Raw genomic sequence first — 24,390 nt, forward strand, 5'->3', positions numbered from 1 at the left:
TATTAGAGAAATGTCAGTCTAAATAAATATTAAAATAAATCAAATATTTAAATAATATTATTTTTTTGGGTTTTTACATATATAAATATGTTATATATTTATTACAAATAAAATTTAAATTTAACAAAACGGTGGTGAAAATTTAATTTTTTAGCATGCAAACATATAAAGAAACACATGCAAAATTATTAAATTGTTACTAGGTACTAAAGATAACGAGTGTCATTATATATTATAATCAATTAATTTATATATAACGTAAATAATAATTTTCACCAATTTTAATACAATTTAGTTTAAAGGTTAAAACCTGATATATTTCAAAAATAAAATATATTTATGTATTTAATAAATTAAATTTTCATAAGAAATGAATTACAATACGCCTATGATATTATGAAAGATGTTATATCATAAATTATATTATTATATATGATTGATTGAATGTTTCTTGTTTATGCTTTATTATGAACATTAAAAAAATGAATTATATATTAGTATTTTATTTATAATTTACTGTATACAGTTTTTTCTTAATATATGTCACCAGAATTTGGAAATTAATATAATTATATAACAGTAGTTATAGTACTCCACCCTGAGAAAGAATTTATATAAACTTATAAACATTGGGGACATTCAAATAGATTATATAAAATGAATTATAAGTAAAAAAATAAAAAAAAGTTATTAATTTAAAATCTCACAATAAGGCCTACATAGTAGAATATTACATATATCATATCAATATATTGTGTATTATGTTGATAACATGATTTCAATAATTTCATAATAAAAAATATAAATTTTTAATCAATATATATTAATCTATAATATAATGCAGTAGTATAATGCATATTGTAGAAATTAAAGTTTAAAAATTCAATTAATTCAAATAATATAAAAAGAACTTTTGTTGTTGTAGTTCACTACTTTTCGGAACCTCTCTAAAAATTATAATTAATATTATAATATAAAATGACACACGTGTATATACTTATTCCTGCATAAATTTGTTTTCAAATTTACAAAATAAAAAATTTATTAAAATAATTCAATCAAATTTAATAATTAATTTAATAAAAGAATATTTTTTTATATATTATAAGCTTTTTTATTTTTTTTTTTGTGTTTTTGTTTATTGTTTTTGTTGTGTTTGTTGGAATTCTAACATATTTGAAAATTTCATTAAAACACAACAAAAACAAATTAGTATTTTTGTATTAATTGGAACTGCTTTTTTTTTTTAAAATTTGGTTTTATTGTTTTGTAAATAAAAGTATATATTCATTTTAACCGCTTTATAATAGTCAAAATTAATTTAATGTATTCAGTAAGAGCCGAATAAAGTATTTAGATGTGAAAAATGGCGTATGCGCAAAAAATAAAATAGCGCGGTTAATATTAAATTTAAATAAAATGTATTGGTTTGAGTTGAAAGTACCGTATAAAATTGAAAGCGTTACCAATTTAAACCTTTAAAAAATAAAAAAAATTTCAAAAATAAAAAAAATGCTAACGTAGTATTCAAAATTTAAATATTAAAAGATTGCTAAAATTGTTAAGTCTTAAATTTATTTTACAATGATATACCAAATGGTTGTTGGCTTGTTACTAAAGTTGTTGATGATATCGATTAACAAGTTGCAGATGATACTTCTGTTGTTGGTTTGTTTCATCGCTAGCTGTAGTCGATCTAATACAATTTACAGCTGCATAATTAGTTATGTCAACAACAGCGGGAGTAGCAACAGCTGCAGCAGATATTGTGGCAGGATATAAATGTTCAGTATTACTAACAGCAAGTACACCACCACCCGTAGCAGTTGTTGCGGGCAGTAGTGTCGTTGTATAAAATTGCGTATCAGTTGTGCCAACAGCAGTGCCAGCACTGGGAGCAGATGTCGCCGTTGTTATTATATTAGCTTGATTTATAGTTGGTATTATATTATGTTCATAAACATGCGATGCTTGCTGTTGCTGTTGCTGTTCTGGCTCCTGGTCAATTCCGGATGCATAAACATGCTGCTGCTGTTCCAGCTTTTTATGCGTATTATAAGCCACATGGTCTTGTCGTTGCTGATGATGAGTAGATGATGATGATTGCTGCATTTGGTGGTGATGATGTTGATAGTACGTTTGCAGTTGTAAATGCTGTTCATATTGCTGTTGTTGTATATGTAATTGTATTTGATGATGATGATGATGATATGCATCTGCCACGGCAACAGGATGATATTGTTGTCGTTGTATTATTGTTGTTGGTGTTCCTGTTGCCATAACAGTAGAAGAATCATTCTGATTTGAACTTATTGAATACGTTGTTCTCGTTGTAGTTGATGTTGTGGATGTTGTTGATGTACTAGATATTGAAGGTGTTAATATATTAGGATCATTATTATTAGTACTGCTATTGCTATGACTTATTTCATTTGTCATATCCTCATTAACACTCTTATATTTATATGTTTGCGTTTGTGTGTCAGCAAACGTTGCAGTTGCAGTTGCAGTTGAAGTAGGTACAGCTGCTACAGTTGTTACTGCTGATGCAGTTGTTGTTGCTGTTTGACTATTTGATGCAAATAAATTTTCACTCTTAACAGTTGTGGATGCATGTGTCAAAGTATGTGAATCAAGTCTTTGTCATTTGGAATTGCTTTGAAGAGCTGCATTTATTTGACTCCATAACTCTTTTTTACACGATTTAGATCTATAGAAAAAGACAAAACAATAATGTGTATTTTAGAATAATAAACAAATAATGTATACACAATATTTATATCACTATCGTTGTCTAGACAAATCAATTTGAGCCTGTCTACTACATATATTCCAATAAGAAATAAATTAATGATATAATTTTCTTATATATAGGCATTAAAATGAAATTAATTAATAAATTAATCTCTATATATACTTATTTATTAATATATACTTAATATAAATAAGCCAATACATTTAAAAAAATTTAGCAGAAAATGTTACAGATTATTCCAGTATACCGAACCGAGCATCATGTTTAGTAGAGCCGTTTTTCAAAGTTACTTATTAAAACTGGCATAAAAATCTATAAGGCCGATTATAAACGAAATTTACCTACCCTTAACAATTTGCATTGCAACAAAGTTGTTAATAGACATTCACCTAAAAGCTCAGCAATAACTCTTTTTGCCGAATTAAATTTATGGTATAGGCACGCGCTTAAGTACGCTAATTCTCAATCTGTTCTCCAACTACAGCTATACTCCTCATGACACTATAACATATTTCTGTTTTCCTGTTCTAACGCATACACCACAATCATCAATTTGTGCACTATTGCTCAAGTTGAAGTGGCCACTTCCCTTTACCTCGATCCAGACTAATTTTAATTAACACTCACTCTTACTCTCACTCCAACTACATTCTTTATAACTTCTCTACCCCATTCTAACCTGTCCTTATCTTGTAATTCTTTTATGTTTTCCCCACTATAGGTTCTCGCTGGTTACAGCAATAGCAACAACAACAACTAAGATAAATATTTCATGGGACATACGCCTCACAGATAATCAATTTGAATTTGGATTATTAATTTATGCTGTTAAATTGATTTTTAAAAGTATAAAAACAAATAAAACAAAATAGGGTTTTTTATATCGAAAACAACTACAACTGAAATCAATACCAGAAAACTTACGATTACTTATATCACAGAGTAAAACAATTTTTTATAACAATAAATGTTGTTAAAGAAAAATTTAAAGGTTTCACTATAGATTAAAATATCTATATTTCCATGCTTCAGCAAAGTCATTGGAATCTTAAGTCTCATTGTGACAATTTTTACATATCACAAATACACTAAATACTTCCTCAAGATCAATTAAATCAGTGCAAAAAAATGAAAATATGTGTTTTGGTAATGACAAATATGAATTTATCTTTCATTTATTCCCTAATAACAATGAAAACATATATTTTATTTTATTTTCATATATAATATTATTGAACTCAATATACGTATTTAAAAAATGTATAAAGTACTGAATTGTCTTGAAACTTGATATCTTGAGTTATTGATCCTTGAAAATATTTTAAAATTATGTTATTATACGATCCACAACTCCGATTCAGTTTCAAACAGAAGACAGGCTGCATCACTGAAATAATGTCTACAAATAAAAAATAATATCTTTCTATACAATCAAATTGCATGCACATATAAAAACTAATATAAACAACAAATAAATAAAATAATTATACTTAAAAATATATAAAATATAATAAGATAAAATAAATATATGATGTATTATGATGAAAATATACTTAAAATATATTCATATAATGTGTTTCTTTTCGAATAAAATAAATTTCGAATATATTTCTTTGGAACGAATGAAATCGTATATGAAGGATAGACTCATTTTCAATGTAAAACGAGACACAATGTCAAAAAATTTCAACTCGTAAAAAAATGGATAAACATACATATAGAACCTATACTCATACAGATGAATGAAACATTAACACATTGTATATAAACATAAATTATGTATAATACTTCAATTTCATTATTAAAAATAATTCTTGTTTCATCTAAATAAGAAAGAAATAAAAATGTACCTCTTAATAGATTGTAACCAATCCTTGAATTGAGCACTTCCTTCTGGTGTTATTTGGAACGCAGCACGCGCTGCCAAAATAATGCTTGCAAAATCTTCATAATCGGCTTGGGTTAAATGATACAATTTCTGATGAATGCATTGAATATACCTAAAATCAAAAAAAAAAAATCGTAAAATAGATACATAGAGCATTCAATAAACTCTGCATACATTTGTTGACATTTTTGCACAAGCGGAGTAAGTGCTGAACGTAAATGCTGCATGACCAGTTGATGGTTGTTTCTTCCCAAATAATGTGCAGATTCGATAGCAACATCATGCAGAACGAACGGACTAACAATGGAGTTAACAGCACATATACAAAACTGATGCAAATATTGTGTACCAAGCTTTTTGGATATGCGAAGTAACCATTTAACATCTTCACCATATGGAGGATTTCGTGCAAACTTAGCTTGCGGACGATCATCGTGTACGCGACGAGCCAGAGTTTCCATTGCAAGCATACCAACATTGTATGCAGCCAATAGGTAGCGTAATTGTGTTGGACTGCAACAGAAGACACATATTGAAGAATTACTTCAAAAATTATTATATATTATAATTAACTTACGTAAACTGATGTGGATGTCTTTGTCGTCCCGGAGGCGCATGTGCTGCATGCGGTTGTGCTGGTGGCTGCTGTAATTGATGTTGCTGCAAAAGAAACGGATACATGTTTGGATGCGGACGTATTTGAGGCTGCGGTGTTGCTTGAGTGGTAAGTGGCATGTGTTGATGATTGTTTGCATAATATGCTGCTGCAGCAGCTGCTACTACTTGCGATGATCCTGGCTGACCTGGTTGGTTTGGAAATACAGGCGGACCGGCAGCTTGATACGCTTGTGGTGGCATCTGTTGGTTTGACATTTGTGGAAATGCAGTGCCTGTAGGATGAACATATTGTTGTAATCCTGAACTTCCAGCTCCCGGTTGACCTGGCGGTGGTGCTTGTTGTTGAGGTGGTATTGGATATGCTGGAAATACTTGCGACGAAGGTGCAGCAGATATATACATTTGCATTGGATTAGTTGGATACGTAATATTATGGTGATACAGATTCTGACAAAAACTATATGGAGGATATGGTGTTATGCCAATTGGTGCAATTTTCGCTACTCCTTGTTGGAATGGCTGTGGTGTAGTTGTTACAACAACTTGACCAGGTTGAACCGGCCCGTTTAGTCCGGTTACAGGTACAGCCGGTGGCATTACTTGCGATGTTCCCACTAATCCTGCTTGTGGCTGAGTTTGCATTTGCTGTTGCAATTCATGATTTTGGGATTCAATCAGTGCACTTAGGCTTACAGCAGAGTGATCCAGTAAATCATCATGTTGCTCGTGTTCACTATTTGGAGTGCTACGCAAATACAATTCATACCAGTAGCGTGCAACTTGAAATAGTACTTCGGGATAAACACCTCCACCCTTAGCCGCATTTTCTACCGTTAAACAAGCACGTTCCAACATTTGATCGCTTTGTTCTTTACACTGTAATATTGCTCGTTGAATTTCATTTGGATTAAGTGCTGCTGCATGTGGCAAAACTGAAAGTGCCAATTCTGCAGCTGGGTACACCATGTGTCCATCCCAGCCTCGTGAAGCTCGATCAGCAACACTAGCAGCTTCAGGTGGTGTCAAATGGCCTTCCCAAGTATCAATTAAAAAGCTAATAGCTGGTGCGCCAATCTCCATTGCCTGACCTATTATCCATGAAACATGTGAAGAATAAGTACGGGAAAGCCAGTTAGGACTAACACAATTATGTAAACCCAATGCATATAATCCAAGTTGAAATGCACACATGTGTAATATCCGATGCGGACCGTGATGGTTCTGATTTGTTGTGGCTTGTGTAAAAAGTGAAGTAGAGGAATTACCTCCAGCCTTCGTCAGAACGTTCTTAGCCAACTCGAACATAAAGTGAGCGCTCGCCTCCGATGGTTGATTTGGTATGGACGGATAGGCACGCTTACCTTTATATCGACTGTCTTTTGGACGAGTAGTTGCACCATTATTAACATTTAATTGTCCATTTGACACGCCTTGCCCATTTGCGGATGTCGTAACTGATACCGGGCCACCTCTTTGCGAAGACACACTTAATGAGCCCATGCCAACTTCTAGCTCAGCGCTTGTTGAACTGTGTGGTCGACTGTTACCACCTACTGAACTATACTCCATCGGAAACATATCGTTCACTTGTGCATTCATTGGGGGCGGAAAGCCGGTTCCATATTCATGTTCATCACGTCTGAAAGATGATGGGGTACGTACCGGCGGATTGTTCGTATAATAAGCAGGCAATAGTGGACTCTTAAGCAATATATGAATGTCACGATCTAGCAATTTTTCCATAATTTTGGCTATTTTGCGTGGTTCATCTTTATAATAAGAAAGAAGAGTAAGTGCTAACTCTCCACGTTGGCGTCTAGTGCCTTCACACAATAATGGGTGCTCTGCTTCTGAAACATTTGCTTTTAAACCTAAAGTAGAAACAGCAGCTTCAAAACCAAGTTCTTCATCTGATGATGAACGAAGCAACATAGGAGGAAAAACTAAGCGGCTGCGTTGATCCCGCATTGTAACCAAAGCATCAAAAATGTATGTCGCCAAATTAATTGGTAATAAAGCTTCACCGCGTGATAAAAAGGTACCATTTCTTAAATGCTCCGCACGTTCACGTATAACCTCTAGTTCAGGTTCACTTAATGGAATCTTTTTTAATAATGCCAATATGTCTGCTTCTTGATTAGCAAGTTTAACTTCTAAAGGTTTTGTACTTGCGGGTGGGCGTGGCATTTCTAAAGCGAAAAGGCAAATGCGAAATCCAATATGATAATGCTCAGAATTTTCGGAAAGTACAGTACAAAGAAATGCACACTTTGTAAGTGTAGATGAAGCTAACACGGTAAGATGATGTGAAATCGGATTAACATTCTTATTTTTGCCTTTACGTTTAGGAGCTGGAGGTAATTCCATCATTAAATTAGGTGGATTTGCTAACATTTCCTCTGCTAAACGCACAGCTAGTATACATGCTTCTCGACCATGACCATGTGCGTGCAACCCTTCAGCACGGGCCAACAAAATATCCCAAGCATCTTCAGTAGGCCGTACATTTGAAAATATATGTGGCTTATCTGTGCCACTAGCAGCAGCTGCTGCTGCCGCTGCTAGTGCTGCAGCTGAAGTTGATGGCCCATGTAAAACGCCAGCATTTGTAACCGTTGGAGACAGAATTGTTGGAGTATTAAACTTAATAGGCGAATTTATATTTACAGGTTCTTGTACATTGGATTTCAAAAAAGCTGCACGTGCTGCAGCAGAAGTTGTAGGTTTCATATCTAAAACCTTTGAGCTGACTGATTCTGGATTGACAAACTCATCACTTGACGAAGAAGAAAATTCATCCTTTGATAAACGCCTCATCTCGACTGAAATGGGCTTATTTTTCGCCACATTTGTAGTATCCTCAGTTGTAGAGTCAACACCAACAGTTGCGATTAACATAGAAGACGATGAAAAATTTGAAGAAGACGAGGATGATGATGAACTTTCAGATGTATGCGATGTTGATGTTTGATACGAAGGTACGCCATTTGGAGCCGGTAAGGTATTAACAGCAGCTGCACTGTTATTTGTGGGAGTTGTAGGTAATTGAAAACTAATTCCATTTTGATTGCTATCATTACTACTAGGCGATGACAAATCAAAACTGCCTTGTGAGTCTAATTCCATAAACGACTTTTTAGCATTTGATACCGCTGTAGGTTCTAAAGTACGCCCACCTTCTTCTACACATATATTACTGCTGCTGTCACCACCAAAATCTTCATTTTCACAAAATCCTTCACTACTAGCGCTTGAGCGATTACCGTCGCCACTACGCGAAGCACGTGGACGTTCTGAAACCACAGCGGCAGATATACTATTTGCACTAGGACCGCTACCAATAGAACCTATGTCGGGTCTGCTGGAACGCATGCAACCATCAATGTTAGACGATATACTAGCTGCAGCAACATTGTTGTCTGCTATACCAGCATAACTAGATATACATTGAGATATTCTAGCATGTACACTATCGCTTGATGAATTACTAGAATTATTACTTGAAGATGTATAAAAGCAATCGCGAAACGGTCGATCACATCGTTTAAATGTCGTATGCATACTATGATCTGCTGAAGCACTAATATAATTGTAATGCTTGTTGTTCGCCATAAGAGCTTGAGTTACATTTAAAGTACCGCTATTAACCTCACATTTTGGATCAGTGTGCTTGAAACATGTGAACGGTGAATAGTATATAGGATTTGTATCTTGAGTGTGGGTAATGCCAGCTAATGGATATTCCTCCCAATCTAGATAACAAGCCTCAATGGCTGGCTTAAATCCTACAAATATTTCAGCATCCGTTCTAAATATAATATAGAAATATAGTTCACATATGCATTTTTAAAGATATTGCAAAAAAAGTATATACCTTTGATTTTGCTGTTTATTACTATATGATGATGGCATCATGCGACATTTAACGACACGATCAAGGATTTTTAAATGCCAAGCTGTAAACTGCGCGTGCAACATATCACGTTCATCTGGTGCCAAACCTGGATTTAGAGCAGCTAAACGCCAAAGTACAACAATTTCATCGCATAAAGAACTACATGCATGCTGCAGTGCTGTTGAATTTGAGTGCGTATTAGAATGCTTGCTGTTATGACCATGAGAACCCATCATAAGCGAAAGTTTTGTTTGGAACCACCAAATCAATATTTGATCACAAGCCATACATTGTTCTGTTATTATTTCAAGCAAACGTACAGCATTACGATCACAACGACGATACATTTCACGTACGATCGATAGAAGGTTCCACATGCCTTCAGGTTCTCGTCCACGTAATGGACGTAACAATGAGCTCCATTCGGCTGCCGCCGGTGGTGCAGAACTTGTTAAATAATTTACATCACTAAAAAACGAGCGATTAATTTTTTTTTTTACTAATTATTTGTGACTATGCTTACCTAAAAACTATAGGTGCCGGTAGGCAGAATTTAATTAAAATACGTTTAATATTTTCATGCAACGTCTTTTCATCCAAATACCAACTGGTTTGGTCATTAATTGAAGCACCTGCGGTTGGATCTGGTGCTCCACATACTGTATTTATTGCTGTGGGCTGGGCACTGAGGAGTTCGTCTAATAAACGCTGTGCTGTTGGTAAAATTTGTTGCGGTAATTCGCTTATTAAATATTGCGCGAATTTCTGCAGTTGATCACGTTGTAGCCGTGTCAAGGATTCGGAGACTGGTGCACGTAAACATACTTCTAAAGGCTAAAAAATCAATTATTAACAATTAATTTTGTATAAGACAACAAATAATTTAGTACGAGTTCAGAATCGGTTTCAATAACACCATATATTTCTTTTAATTAATCTTATTAATATTACTTACACAATGTATTCTATGTAGGCAAACTGCAACAACATGGGAACACCAATAGGCGGTTGATGGACAAGTGCAATTACAGGACGAAATTCGTCTTCGATCAAATGTAACAGCAACATTGTAACTAGTACGTGGTTGTTGAATTACTACGCTGGCAGAAAGATGGAAACCTATAAAGGATACGAAGTCAATGTTAATTAATGACATATTTTACATTTTAAGATATTTTCATACCTATTTGAAGTGGATCCTTGACGGCACGGTTTCGGTAGAGTTGCTCACCACGATTAAACTCATCCGCTGAACTATTAGCAAGACAAGAATATAATCGTATATCCTCCTCGTTGTCGGGAAAGCTCCAAAATGCAATACGTAATTGCAATTGTTCTGGTACCGGAGGATAGACATGTTCCACTAATTCAAATGGTATATATGAAGCCACGCATTTTGCTGTTAATTCTGTCAAAGATGAAACTTCTGAAAAAGAAATATATATTCAAAATTAATACAGTTTCTATGTTTAAAAATATTTAAAATATATAAAGAGTAAAAAAAGGCAAAGTAAAAAAAAATTATGACCTTACATTGAATACCAATAACAACAATAATAATAATAAAATATTTTTTATTATACTTTGATTTTATTATATTTTTGATTTGTCAAAAATTTATTCCTCATTCCCAACTAAGCGATCTTTTATTAGTTATTTTTTAACTCACAAAAACTCGCTAACATTTTTGAAATAAAGTTCTTAATAGAAGTTCGCAACTCCAGACAGAAATAAAACGTTAACCAGGTTAACGTTAGATTTTCAAGATTTACCTATAATAAAATCAAATTTTTATTCGTCAATCTAAGGTTTTAAAACTATCAAGATTTCCAGAACCAACACGCAACCCCCTAAATGCCAAATTGTATGTACATATATTAAGAGCGTGTACCATCTTGGCATATAATGCGAACTTATATAAATCGAGATTAGTAAAAGCAAATAACGATAGTTACTCCACATGCTTCGTAGAAAAGATTCATACATCACTACAATTCCTCTTTAATGGATCCTTCGAAAATTTGATACACTAGACCAGCTTCGCACTACATAGTTAGCTTCGATTGAATGGCGGCCTTATACAGTAAAGCCCATTTGAGCTGAAATAATAGCCTGTTGTTTTATCACTTAATGGTATGATTCTGTTCATACGCTGATTAGAAGAATCCCTAAAAGGAAAGCAGCGTATAGAGAACACTGTACGCCAGATTGTATGGTTTTTGTATGGTTTTGATCCATTCATGTAGACTATCGGCAGCTTGAATAGAAGGAAAAAATTCGAAAAATTTTGTTTTCACGTTAAGCTTATTTATCAAAAATTGTGATTTTAGTTAGAGTAATAATAAAATAAATAAAAAAACAATCTTAAGCCTGTCAGACAAGACGTCTTAAGTGAAAAACGTATTGATTTAACATTTTCTGATATAGCTAAGTCATGATGATGCTGTGGTAATCAAAACTCTATTAGAATATTCTAGCATCAAATTAACAAAACTCTACGTCAAAGATTGTACTTTCGTTTTTAACGATATTATATTAGTAGATTTAATATGGTGAGAAGATATTGGTACCGGTCTATACAAAACCTTTGAACATTCTTCTCGATCTTGCAAAAGACATTGGATCTTTTCCAATTTTCTATGTTTTGCAGTACGTTTTGTGTTGAAAAACCCTATTATTTGAAAAGTTGTAGAAAAGTTCTTTCAATATAATTAGTAATTTAAATATTTGGAGCTATTACATTTATCGATATATATGTTAGAATCAATTAGGTCTTATTAGTTTGAAGTTTCATTCTACTTTTCTGAAGTTCTTGAAGAGTTTTGAAGTTTTTCGTGAACTTAGCTCAAACAGAAATACATAAATGACAAACACTTAAAATTTGTTTAAGTGCACAAATTGAAGTTCGCTGGAACTAAAAAGAAATACGCTTAGAATAGTAAAAAAAATCAAATATAAAGAACGTTAAGTACAAAAAAAACTTAAGTAAAATATAAACGTAAAAGCAAATAACAAAAAAAAAAGTGAAAAAACAAGTAAAAACAAACAATAACAAACAAATACAACAAGCATAACCGCAACAACGAAAACAAACACATGTTGTTTCAGTTTAGTCCAGACATAGTGGCACCATTATTCATCGTCATTGTCAACGCTCTACCCTGCTTCGTCTTCTTTCACTTTTCACTTGCAGACGTACGAACTTCTTCTTCCCTCCTCCCTCTTCGCTCTTCGCTCTTCCCACAACTACCATTATTCACTCCAGACCAAATACACATATAACAAAAGTTTTCTTTGTCACCACCGTCTTGTCTTTAAGGATGGGTTACTGTCTCGACAATCTGCGCTCAAAATAACACACACAACAAATACGACTACTCAACTAAACTCAACACTCAACCCAGGCCAACAACCAAATGAAAGCAAGTGAAGCGACCAAGCAACCAACCTTTTTTGCCCTCAGTTTGAACTTTTTGCACTATTCTCCATTGTACTCTGCTGACGGTTGACGGCTGACGGTGTTAATGGCACGACGACGAAATAATGAGAGACGCATGTGGAGTAAAGTGGTGCGTTACTGGTTGGCTTAAGTGCTGTTGCTGTTGCTGTTGCTGTTGCTCTTGGCTGTTTGCAGCTGTTCTATTTTTGTTATTTTACGTGTGTTGTTGGCCCTTCTCTGCAAATTTTCTGCAAATCATTTTAAAAGCGAGAGCAACAACACTTGTAGCTGCAAAGTCATACTGGCTCGATTTTTTCTGCTCGCATAATAAAGGCAACTAGCAACATTATTATTACAAAGCATTTAAAAACAAAAACAAAAACAAACCCGAAAACAAAAACAAAAGCAAAAAAAGAATAACAAATACAAAAGAGCAAATCAAAATAAAAAAAAAATAAAACACAAATAGTACGTGTTATTTATGTTGCCGTTTAGTGTGGTAGTTTTGTTGTTGTTGTTTTCATTAAAGCTTTGTCTGCCTTTTGTTTTGTTTTTGTTTTTTCTTGTTGTTACTTTTATAGCATGAACTCGAGTGTGAATGTTTTTTGAGTCCGCCACTGTTGAGAATGGTGACAAACCCATTTAAATTATTGCAAACCAAAAGATTAAATCGAAGGGGGTCAGTCAATTGATTACGTTGCGGAAGTTTCGATTTTTAATTTAGATTAGTTGAGAATTTTTAACTTTTCTTTTTTATTTTCAAAATTTGAAAGATTTGTGCATATTTGTTTATGTTGTTCTTGTTTTTTTATTAATACATTTGTGATCTATTTTGCATACTAAGCAAAATGAATAAACACAGCATTTGACTGAAGACTACTGGGTTCCATAGAAATCAGTAAAAAAAAAATAGAATTAATAACTATTATGCTATAAGTTTGTGTATTTATTAACAATAACAATGCTATGGTTAATAAGAATAATTAATTTAATTTATAATTAAAAATAATTATAAAGAAGACTTTTTTGACTTTTGCAGGCCGATTCCACTAATCGTTATCGCTAAAACTCCATTCTCTTCGCTCAAATTCTTAAATAGGCGTTTCGTTTATTTTAGAAGAATTAACAATTGTGCGATTCTGCTAACACAATCTCTTCGCTAAATTTATCCGGCAATGTAGATAATGCCGGATAAATTAGTAACTCTGGTGACATATCTTTATCAAGTAATGAAATTCCCAATAGATTTATGTGGCTATTTAGTCTCGCTTATTACCTTGAATTAAGGTAATAATAGATAAAGTCTATTAGTATTAGTATTGGATTACAAAGAAATATATAAATTAGTATAAATATATATATAAAGCATAAAGCTATAATAATTTTGCTCTCTGCCGGATATAGTTTATTAGTAAGAGATGAGAGAAAGAACGGGGTACTAGCTCCCATTTGAGCAGAGCACTGCGACCATGATTAATCTTTTGTGCTTCAACAGACCCTAACTGAACAGAAGAACTGAACATTCCGCCTTCCGGATGAAAGCTAAGATGTCGGCCGTTGAGAACCTCCTAATGTCGGAAGGGGAGAGCAATTCTTGACCCAGTGACCTCCTCCTGACCCAGATCAAGGCTGGGCAGTCACATAGAATGTGGCTGGTTGTCTCCTCTGCTTCTAAGCAGAGTCTACAATCTATCTCTTCGGACAGGTCCATTTTGTTGAGATGGTAACGTAGGCCGTGGGGACCCATTAGATATCCCACCAGCAACCTCAACTCTGTTCTGCTGAAGAAGGATATCTTATTGTAACTATAGGGATGAACCAGCTCTTTAGCCTGACGGTTACCTCGACTGTCACGCCAGTAGCGACTTCTCTCGGTTGAAATCCAATTATTGATTATAGACCTAGTTGTAGACCATTTCATTAATTTCATTTTAACGAAATTAACTTAATTTCATTTTAACGAAATTAAGGAAATTTGGCTATTTGAACATAGTATAATATAAAATATTTATTTGTAGTAGAAATAAAAAGGGTACCGACTCCTGACGGAGCGGAGCCCCGCGACCATAATTGATCTTTTGTGCTGCTTTTTAAATTGTAGTAAAAAGTACAACATTTATATATAATGAATTAAAATTAGATTAGACAAAAATATTCAGCGTTTTTCTGTTTACTTAACAATGAAATACAATAATTTTGAAATAGTTAATTGCATCTCTAAATAGTTTGTATTGAATTTTATTGATTGACAGAATACAGATTAATTTTTTGTAAATATTTTATTAAGACTGAAACACAAAATAAAAGTCATTACAAAAAATTAAATAAAAAATTAAAATAATTAGTTACAATGTAGCACAAGTTTTATTTATTTTATTAAAATATATAACTATTTTAACTACATAAGTCTTTGGAATTCTAATGTGAAAATCGTTTATTTAAGAATTCTCAATAACTCTCTATGCAGTATGCTTCAACCAAAGAATCTAGAGTACTCTAGATTCTTTGCTTAAACTATAACAAATCGAAGTTATCAGCTTTTCCTGTTTTAAATTATTTTTTTTTAACTATGATAAAATATTGCTATCCAATTCATATCTCCAAAATTATACTTCAAAAAATTATAATTAAACAAAATCAGACCTTCAAAAACTTTAGAACTAGAATGAAATCAATTTTAAAATACAAAATTATTGAAACAACTGCCATATAATAGCTAAAGTATGTATTTTATAAACAATAATCATACCAATAGTATGAAATTTAATTTCATAATAAAAAACTGTATACTATGTACGAGTACATTCATATAAGTATGTAAATTGATAAGATAACACTTATAAGGTTACTTGTATAGTAGTACAACGGAAATAACTAAAAAAAGTATTTAAATAAATTAGATCATATACTGTATATATCACTATTCCCTTGATAGTTCGACATCATATCACATATTTGATATATAATAACATATAATATATAAAATGCACACATTAGGCAACACTTCAATTCAGATTAAGTTCAACAGTAAAAAATTAGAACAAATTAGAATTTCTGAAAAAATTATTTATCTAATTTTTTTTTAATAAGATTGTTTATGAAATAGAATAGAAAGCAATGATACATGCAGTATATATTCATTGGTATACACAGTAAACCTGTCTTCTGAAACTGCTGATCAAGAGAGAGTTTTTATGAATAAGATTTTTGGAATAACGTATTTTGCAAGGAAGACAATACTTGGATAGATGCAGCAGTTGACCGTGAATACTATACCTCAAGAACAAACAGTGAAATTTAACTGAACAGGATAAACAACTTAAAAATCCCCTGCATTAAGGACGAAATCAATGGAATAACTGAACAATACATAAACATTTATTCAGAATACAAATACTAAAGCAAGATATCCATTAAACATATCCATAATAACTGAGCTCATTTGCTGAATATGTCAGAACAAAAACTTTTCTTCATAATTGTCATTTATATTTTATGTAGATAATTATATATATCAACGATTTATTTTATAAGACAGGATAAAACAGATACACTGAGTTGACCATTCTTCTTTTACAAATGAAAAATTAAGTACTTTAAACAGATTGGGTTACTCCAACACGAGTTTCTGAGTTTCCTTAATCAATCTACGAATATCCGGCAGAGAGATAACATAAACATCATAACCATAGAATCAAAATCTAGTTCTTGCAAATGCTGAGCTATAATTCTAAGTTGCCTACATTCTCGAGATATAATTGGCACGTTTGATTTATGAGATCTATAGTCATGACTCCTACCAGTATTGTAAAATTGCCCACTTTCTTTTGTGAACAGAGTCCATACAATGTCACTGACTCAGCAAAATCGTTATACAGAGTTAACACCGAAAACTCATTATGGATCCATAGATTCCGCTACAAAGGCTTTTTCAATTTATTATCTATGTCATCTGCGGCTATCAGATAATTCTGCTTATATTCGATAGATTAGATTAGGTCACTTATGATTATTATATCATTCTGCTCTTATTCAATAGATAAGGTTAGGTTAATCTGACTGTTGGGTTAGGTTGATCTGCTGGCAATCAAATAAAAATATCTGAATATAGCTAAACAAAATTAGGCTGTTGAACCCTTCTGTCAGATCACAATATCGATTTGGCCCAAACTGGATAAGATACGTACTAGACAGTTGTTTCAACAAAGCAGTAACACTACGGTTTCGGTGCTGACTGGTAATTGCGTAATAGGAAGACATGCTATAAGACTAAGTTTACCCTAAAATCACTTTTGTCGTCGTTATGGCACTGCAAATGATGAGGAGACTGTATTCCACCTCATGTGTCAGTGTCCATCATTGACTAGAAGATTTAAAATTCTTGGGACCGCTTTTCTTACTGTCATGGCACAGCTGTCATCCCACAAAGTTAAGGATAAAACCAACCTAATATATATTACTCAGACTGTTCGAAATCCCCACGTAGACTTTTGAAATATGTTTTAAGGTGTGGTTTATACCAGACATTAGTGGGATTTGAATGCAAAACCTGTGTACCATAATTCCAACACACTCATCCCGTGTTACTAAGGCGGTCGCACATATGTCATACCTTTAATAACTTTTTTTTGTTTATAAATAATAATTAAATTGTCAAGTTTTCAATAAACCTTAGTAATTTCTATAATCAAGCGGAATTTTAATACAATAGGAGTACATATGTATATGAAATATCTACCGACAACACACCACAGCCGCATACCTGCAGCCAATAATTGTCATAGAACGGTCCTTGAAGTCTGCAATTATGGAAACATTAACGTAGCATAACTTTAATGAACCGTTCATCGTATAATGAACATTTTCAGCATAAACCGAAATGAAACAAATGCAAAGAATTGCAAAATAAATACCAAATCATAAGCATATAATTTGCGAATATGTACAGACAAATTGAATACAGCACAATCCGCAAAGCAGCCAGGAACTGTCAGGAAAGCCCAGGTACAAAAGCATGCTACAACTATGAGAATAAGAGTAACAACAGCTACAACAGCAATAATAACAACAACATTTAATAACCTTTTATATTTAAATTGCATTTGAGAACGCATGAAGCGCCTTAAGTAATGAAACCTTAAAAATATAAATAATTTCAGAAGCGAACATAAATCGCGTTGTATGAGTACGAGAGGGCGAACAACGTTCAGGCCAGTATAAGTGTAAGTGTGAGTTTGGGTATTAATTTTATTGAAACATCAAAAGAATCCTTGAAAAGGTTCCTTGACTTTTACAACTGCACCGTACATTCAAACGGCATGGCACGTTTACTGAAAGGAAGCAAACACAACAAACACAACAAACACAAAAGTGAAGAACCTGACGACGACCTGAAAGGGACGCTGGAATAGGAATGACGAAACAAAAAACACGATTTCTATAAATGTATTAGCAAAACAAAAGCAAGTTAAACAAAATATACAAGTGTGTGTACAAATGAGAAATAAGAAAATGTCTTACGAACGCACTAAGGACAATGGAGATACCCTCAAAGATACAGCACAACATACCCACAAAGATACAGCGCAACATACAAAAATATGGAGAACAGCTTGAATTGGTAGTAAACAGCATACGGTCATGTCCACAGAATAACAAAACGACAGACGGACGCAATAGTTTCGTTAAAATATGTAAACGGACTGAACCTTTACGAACCGAACGAATCAAAACAATGAAGCATGATTGAAGCCACGATTTCGAAACACAACTCTTGTATGTGGGCTACAAAAAAATTATGGAAGAAAAATTATAAATTTAATGCAGCAAGCAATTGAGCAAGGGACAACATAATTTTATTATACAATGTACACAAAAAAAAAATAAATAATTTAATTCCTTTCGCTGCATTATACCGAACGAGTACTTGAAAAAGGTACACTCATCAATGCACCCGTATGCAATATAATATATCCTGTTATATGTATACATACCCGCACAAAGCTCACCAAAGAAAAAAGGGAACGTGTAAGTGCCTCAAAACAAACTTAAGATACAAAAACAATAAAAACAGCATAAATACAACAAACAAATGTTGTTGCCTCTTAGCCCTTACAAGCCACAGCAACAATCATCAAGAAGCAACAACAAAAACTCCTGCCAATATTCGCGTAGTTCTGATATGACCAGAGCGCATTCGAATGCATATCGTAGTATCTAGACAAAATCTAAACAAACAACACAGCGTTTCATATTGAATTCCTAAACAATTGTTTACAAACTTTACTACAACAACACTGCAAAAAATAATTGCAAACAGATACAATTGTTGCACTCTAGTAAACGTTGCCATGGAGCGTTACTTCAGTTTTATAAATCAAGCATTGGCATTACTCGTAACGTCTTGCGAGACCGTGTATTCCCGTCACTAAGAAGCCGTAATTTAAGGTAATTGACATTTAAGCATTGCACAAAGCGTATGAGTTGCTGTTCCATTGTTGGAGATTGCCAGTAAGTGATTGCGATGGGAAGCAGATGAATTCTACCGAAGTTGACATTGATTTCAATTTAAAGATTTGCGCATAAATTACCGAAACGATAGTCAGAAGCAAAAACCCTTACAATTTAAGTTAAGAAAACGGACAATGAATAAAAAAGGGGGAGTAGTGAAGAGATGACTTGAGTAAACATAAAGTCAAATTTAATTAAGAGAAAATAACTTAAATTTTATTCATACACTTTTTACATAGTATGGTAAGAACTACACATAGAACGTCTATCAAATTGGAATTTTAGATATTCATTGACTTTCATATATTGCAAAAAAACACATAGAACTCCATCAAATTAGTTTAATTTTCCAAAAAGTATTGTTTGGAAAATCGTGAAACATCTATCTACATTAACAATAATCGAGTATCTCCTATCTCCTAAATGATATTATTAGGTACACCATTAAAGGCGACGCGTAGACCATTAAGATTCATTACGATTCCAGATCAGAGTCTTATTTTACCAATTGTGTGCATAATTTAGGATACGCGTATTATTAGCGAATTTTATTAGGATTTCAACAGGAACCTCAGATATGTGCTCCAGTCCGGTAAAACTGACAGCCCTCAAGTATTTTTGTCGAGTTCTCGAGAGAGCCGGGCAGTTACACAGCAGATGCTCTGGAGTTTCCTTTGCATCCGACTCGTTGCATTTTGACAAGGAAAGTCAGAACTATGTATGATAGCACGTGTTTCAAACGCCAATCTAAGCTAATTTTTGCTATGTTTAGAGTGCAGATATATGGGCATGTTAAAAAATCCTTTATTGAGGGCATCAACTTCTATTATTACTTTGACATCATAACTAGAATCGTTACGCCATTAATATTGATGATGATGATCATTATGATAAATATGATTTTCTTAAAATTTATTTTTATATAATAATTTAATATGTACGTATTAAAAATGTCTTACTAAAAACATTGAGGGCATGAACTTCTGTTACTTTGTTTTGGTTCCAAGAGCAACCGGGTCTACGTCCCGGAGCCACTCGTCAATATCGGCGACCAAGTGCCTTTCACCACACCCAAAGGGATTTTACAAGCAAATCTTGTATCTTTTTTAAATTTTATTTTTTTATATATATTAAAATTTAACATGTACGTATTGAAAATGTCTTGTGGTATATTAAATATTGTTATTAGCTTGATTTTATTCCTATTAACATTACAAATAAACTAACAACCTCTATACCTATTTTTATATATATCTATTTACCTCTCTATCTCTATCTATTTACATCTCAATCTCTATCTATTTATATATATTAACAATATATAGATACACTAGGTGTAGATACACTATATGATACACTAATCGTTAAAACACAAACCATAGAATCAGTCTGGAGATATTGCTATTAAAACAGAATCTTTGCTCAATAGTGGATGCTTGTCCAATTGTTATCAATCAGCGGTTCATGTCATTAATATTTGCACTTATTTTGACAGTCAACGACATCTATATTTATACAGAGAGTTAAACACAGATCACGGCATTATTCTCATGGATATTCTCTTCACAATTTCTGGCAGAATATTATGAAGCACTGAAACTGTAAATAAACCAAAATCCAACAGTTTTTTCTTGGGTACCTGTTCACTCTTAAATGACTTGTTACAAAACTCTGATTGAGCTCACAAAATCAGTTCAGTAATGCAATCCAGTAGACTCAATAATAATCGAAAAATATGACTAAAATTGAATATTTGGAATAACCGTCATTCGAAGGAGTTCCTCAAAATAAAAATCAAAGAATATCGAATCTACCGATGAACTCACAAGAACTAATTTAGTCATGCAGTACTACAGATCTAAACTCTGATATTGTGATTGTTAGTAGTTGCAAAACTTCGCTTGCAATAAACATTTCAGGTAACTTCACTTATTTTCCCACAAAGATCCGCCTGTTTAAGCAGTCATTGGTACCGAAGAACATTCTTATACATATGTATAAGATAGACAACCTTAATGGTTGCAGATAGTAAACGATAACTACCTGCAACCTACTACTATTTTTTTTAAATTTTTCTGCGTTGTATCTTGATACTTATAATAATAGATACGGAGATCAACAATATGATGGCATCAGCATAAAAACTAGCCTATCTTCATTTTGAGATGGCTACTTTTGTTGTAAACCTCACTAGTAAGCAGATTGGTGCCATTTTACCTGCGTTTCATTGTAGTATAGATAATTCTAAGATCGATTCAGTCAATAACAGACAATAAAAATAAGAATTGATGTGTATATATAATGAAACAGAACATAGGACATTGTAGAATATATATTTTTTATTGAGATCTTTGTTTTGTATTTCATTCATTCCAGGAATGATATTATATACACATTTATTAAAACTTGACTCATGTTTTTTTTTTTTGACATAAATCTATAACTTAATTTCTTCCAATTTAAACTTCTGAGTCTTTTAGTTTCAAATTTAATAAACAATTATTCGTTCATACCAATCTTCCTATTCGAAAAAACTTTATATTGAGTGAAGAGACACATATAATCTAATCGAAGACACAAAATCCGATAAGTTCTACCATATTATTCGAAAGACATTTATTATCTGATTGTAGAAATGCTTAAAGGGAAAGAAACATATAATATAATCGAAGACACAAAATCCGATAAGTTATATATTCGAACCGCTCGAAGAATATATCGAGAAAATAGTCGTAATTTTCTAATATCAACTCTAAAGAAATAGTTGAATGAAGAGGCATTAATTAACTAATCAAAAACACAAGATCTAATAAATTCTATTATTCGTATGACTTAAAGAGAGAGAAGAGGGAGAAACTACATACCGTGTGCTTGAGGAGTGCCCGGCACTGATGCACAAGCAGAAGAAATACCTTAGGACGGTATACTGTCTTTCATTAAAAAAATCGGACTTGGAAAAACCTTTCCCCTCTTTTCAATAATAATAAAATGACTTAAAAAAAGTATTGAGCTGTTTGAAGACGAGGTGATCTAAAATAGTTGTCAGTATATGGAATATTGAACTGGAACCAAATAAAAAAGTTAGAACTAATATTATAAGTAAAAATTATTTAATATAAATTATTTATTATCAATTCTTGTACCACCATCAGAGAAAGCATTATGAATAAATATATATGTGTATATATGTATATAAATAACTGACCTCGTCATTTTTTTAATAATAATATTATACGGCATAATGAAAAGCGACTATTTTTAGTGAGATGTGTAATAAAAAAATTGCATTCCTAAATTCTTTTGAATCACTTAATTATTTGATGTTAACAAAATAGTTAATAAAATATTTAAAAAGAAAAAATCCATTACTCACCGCTTTCATCCGTTTTGCGTACCGTAGCACTTGTATTATTGCTGCTAACACTATTTGTTACACTTAAAGTGGAAGGTTTTTTCCAACCACGCCAATTATTGCAGAGCGATTCCGGTTCAGAGCTCCAGCTGCATAGCGAATCCTCTTCGAAACGATCTGAATCATCAAACGTGAACCGATCTATTTCTTCTTGATTCCAATCCGCATTCGCTGCAGCTCCCTGTTCTGCATTAGCAGCTGCTGCTCCACCATTACGACGCGATGATCCCTCAGCAGCGCCACTTGCGCCACCATTGTTGTTGCGGTTCGCCACGTTGATTAATTATAAATTATTTTATATTTACAAGAATATACAAATATATATATGAATATATTTTTATATATATTTTTTTTTTTTGTATTTTAATATAAATCGTTATATTTTATAAATTTAATTTTAATTTTTTGGGAACACGTCTTGTCGAGCTGTCGAGCTGCCCAACTACACAAAACACGCACACGTCCTTCAACGTTTCCAGGCCGACATTAAATGCAGGGGATTCGCGTCGATTATTTTACCCCCCACACGCACAGCTGAGAATAACGAAACATAAAAAAGGGGAGAATTAAAACAACACAAATGGATCGTTTATCGTGAACGAAAATAATAAACAAATTTTCTTCTTGTTGTTCTTGTTGTTGTTGTTGCTATTGCTGTTGCTGCTGTTATGTGTTTCGTGTTCTACGTAATGGCGTATGTGTGTTTGTGTATATGATTATGTGTATGGAGCGCAGCACCAGCTGCTCACTTTTTTCTCAAAATTGCTTTTACTTTTTCCTTTATTATTATTTTTCCGTTTTGTAGTTATTGTTATTGCTTTTCCTTGTCCTTTGTTATTACATTCTTTTTTTTTACAAATTTCGCATTCAATTCGTTTTCCAATTATTTTTTTCTTTAACCTTTTTTCACTTCAATGAAAATTTTTTTATTTTATATATGAAAATATTAAAATTAAACTTAAAGTCTTAAACATTTAAAAATATTTGATGTAAACTGAGTTATGTTATAAATTTTACTTTTATGTACAAATATTATACAAATTTTCTAAGTTTTTTTTTTCAGTCCTCAGTGTATGCCAGCCACAAAATCGTTCAACAGAAATTTCACTTAATTTTTACATTTTTACTAAACTTTTTATTATCATAAGTGTTTACTATACTTGAATTTCATTTTATTGATATTTTTATTATTTATTTAACAGCTTAATTACGTTAAAAACACTAAATCTAAAAAAATTTTCCTAGTCGTATTCCCCTTACGACTTTAGTTGTGTTCATCTTTGTAAGTCCATTTATACACACTTTATAATAGGGTTGCGGTATGAATGAAAAGTAGTAGGCATAGTACAAAATGTAAAATAAGAAAATAGGAACACTAAACGCTGAATATATATCAAACAAAATTTTAGTAACGGAAGCATATATTCAAGTATCACTTAACTGAACTTTACTATATTTAAACTTACAATTTTCGAACATCACTTACACACTTTTATATACCTATTGTAAAAGAGTAATACTTAAATACTACAACCGTGTGCGAGTTCGATTTTCCAGGGATTTTTTGCACTGTACTTATGTAAATATTTATTTATTTATTTATTGCACTTATTTGTTATTTCTGGTTAAAAGTTTTCAAATTTAATTATTAAACATTTTACAAAATGTGTACAATGGCAACACATCATTTACCTAATTTTTATCTAATATAGGACGTGTGCGAGTTAGGCTAAGTTGCGTTCTAAATGAGGGAAATTCTAAGTTGAGCCGATAATGTAGTGAGTTGTCGATACGTGTTGATAAATGGCTAAATGTGTGCAGTATAAAAAATCCCAAAAAATCTCCCATTTGGTTTAGCATCAACTTAGCCTAA

At 32.5% G+C, this 24,390-nt stretch overlaps 1 protein-coding gene across 1 annotated transcript; it reads right to left on the reverse strand.

The window, feature by feature from the left end:
- Positions 1 to 2,626: 2,626 nt before the first annotated feature.
- Positions 2,627 to 22,797, reverse strand: LOC119670966 (zinc finger SWIM domain-containing protein 8; the record flags this gene model as incomplete). The annotated part of the gene is made up of 9 exons (XM_038081426.1): positions 2,627 to 2,710; positions 4,606 to 4,755; positions 4,818 to 5,156; positions 5,221 to 9,069; positions 9,136 to 9,624; positions 9,680 to 9,990; positions 10,112 to 10,275; positions 10,340 to 10,582; positions 22,479 to 22,797. Coding segments are annotated over 9 exons (5,931 nt in total), but the record flags the coding sequence as incomplete, so codon positions are not given.
- Between the last annotated feature and the right edge of the window lie 1,593 nt (positions 22,798 to 24,390).

Source organism: Teleopsis dalmanni, chromosome 1 (genome assembly GCF_002237135.1).
Source record: "Teleopsis dalmanni isolate 2A chromosome 1, ASM223713v2, whole genome shotgun sequence".
Lineage (NCBI taxonomy): Eukaryota > Metazoa > Arthropoda > Insecta > Diptera > Diopsidae > Teleopsis > Teleopsis dalmanni.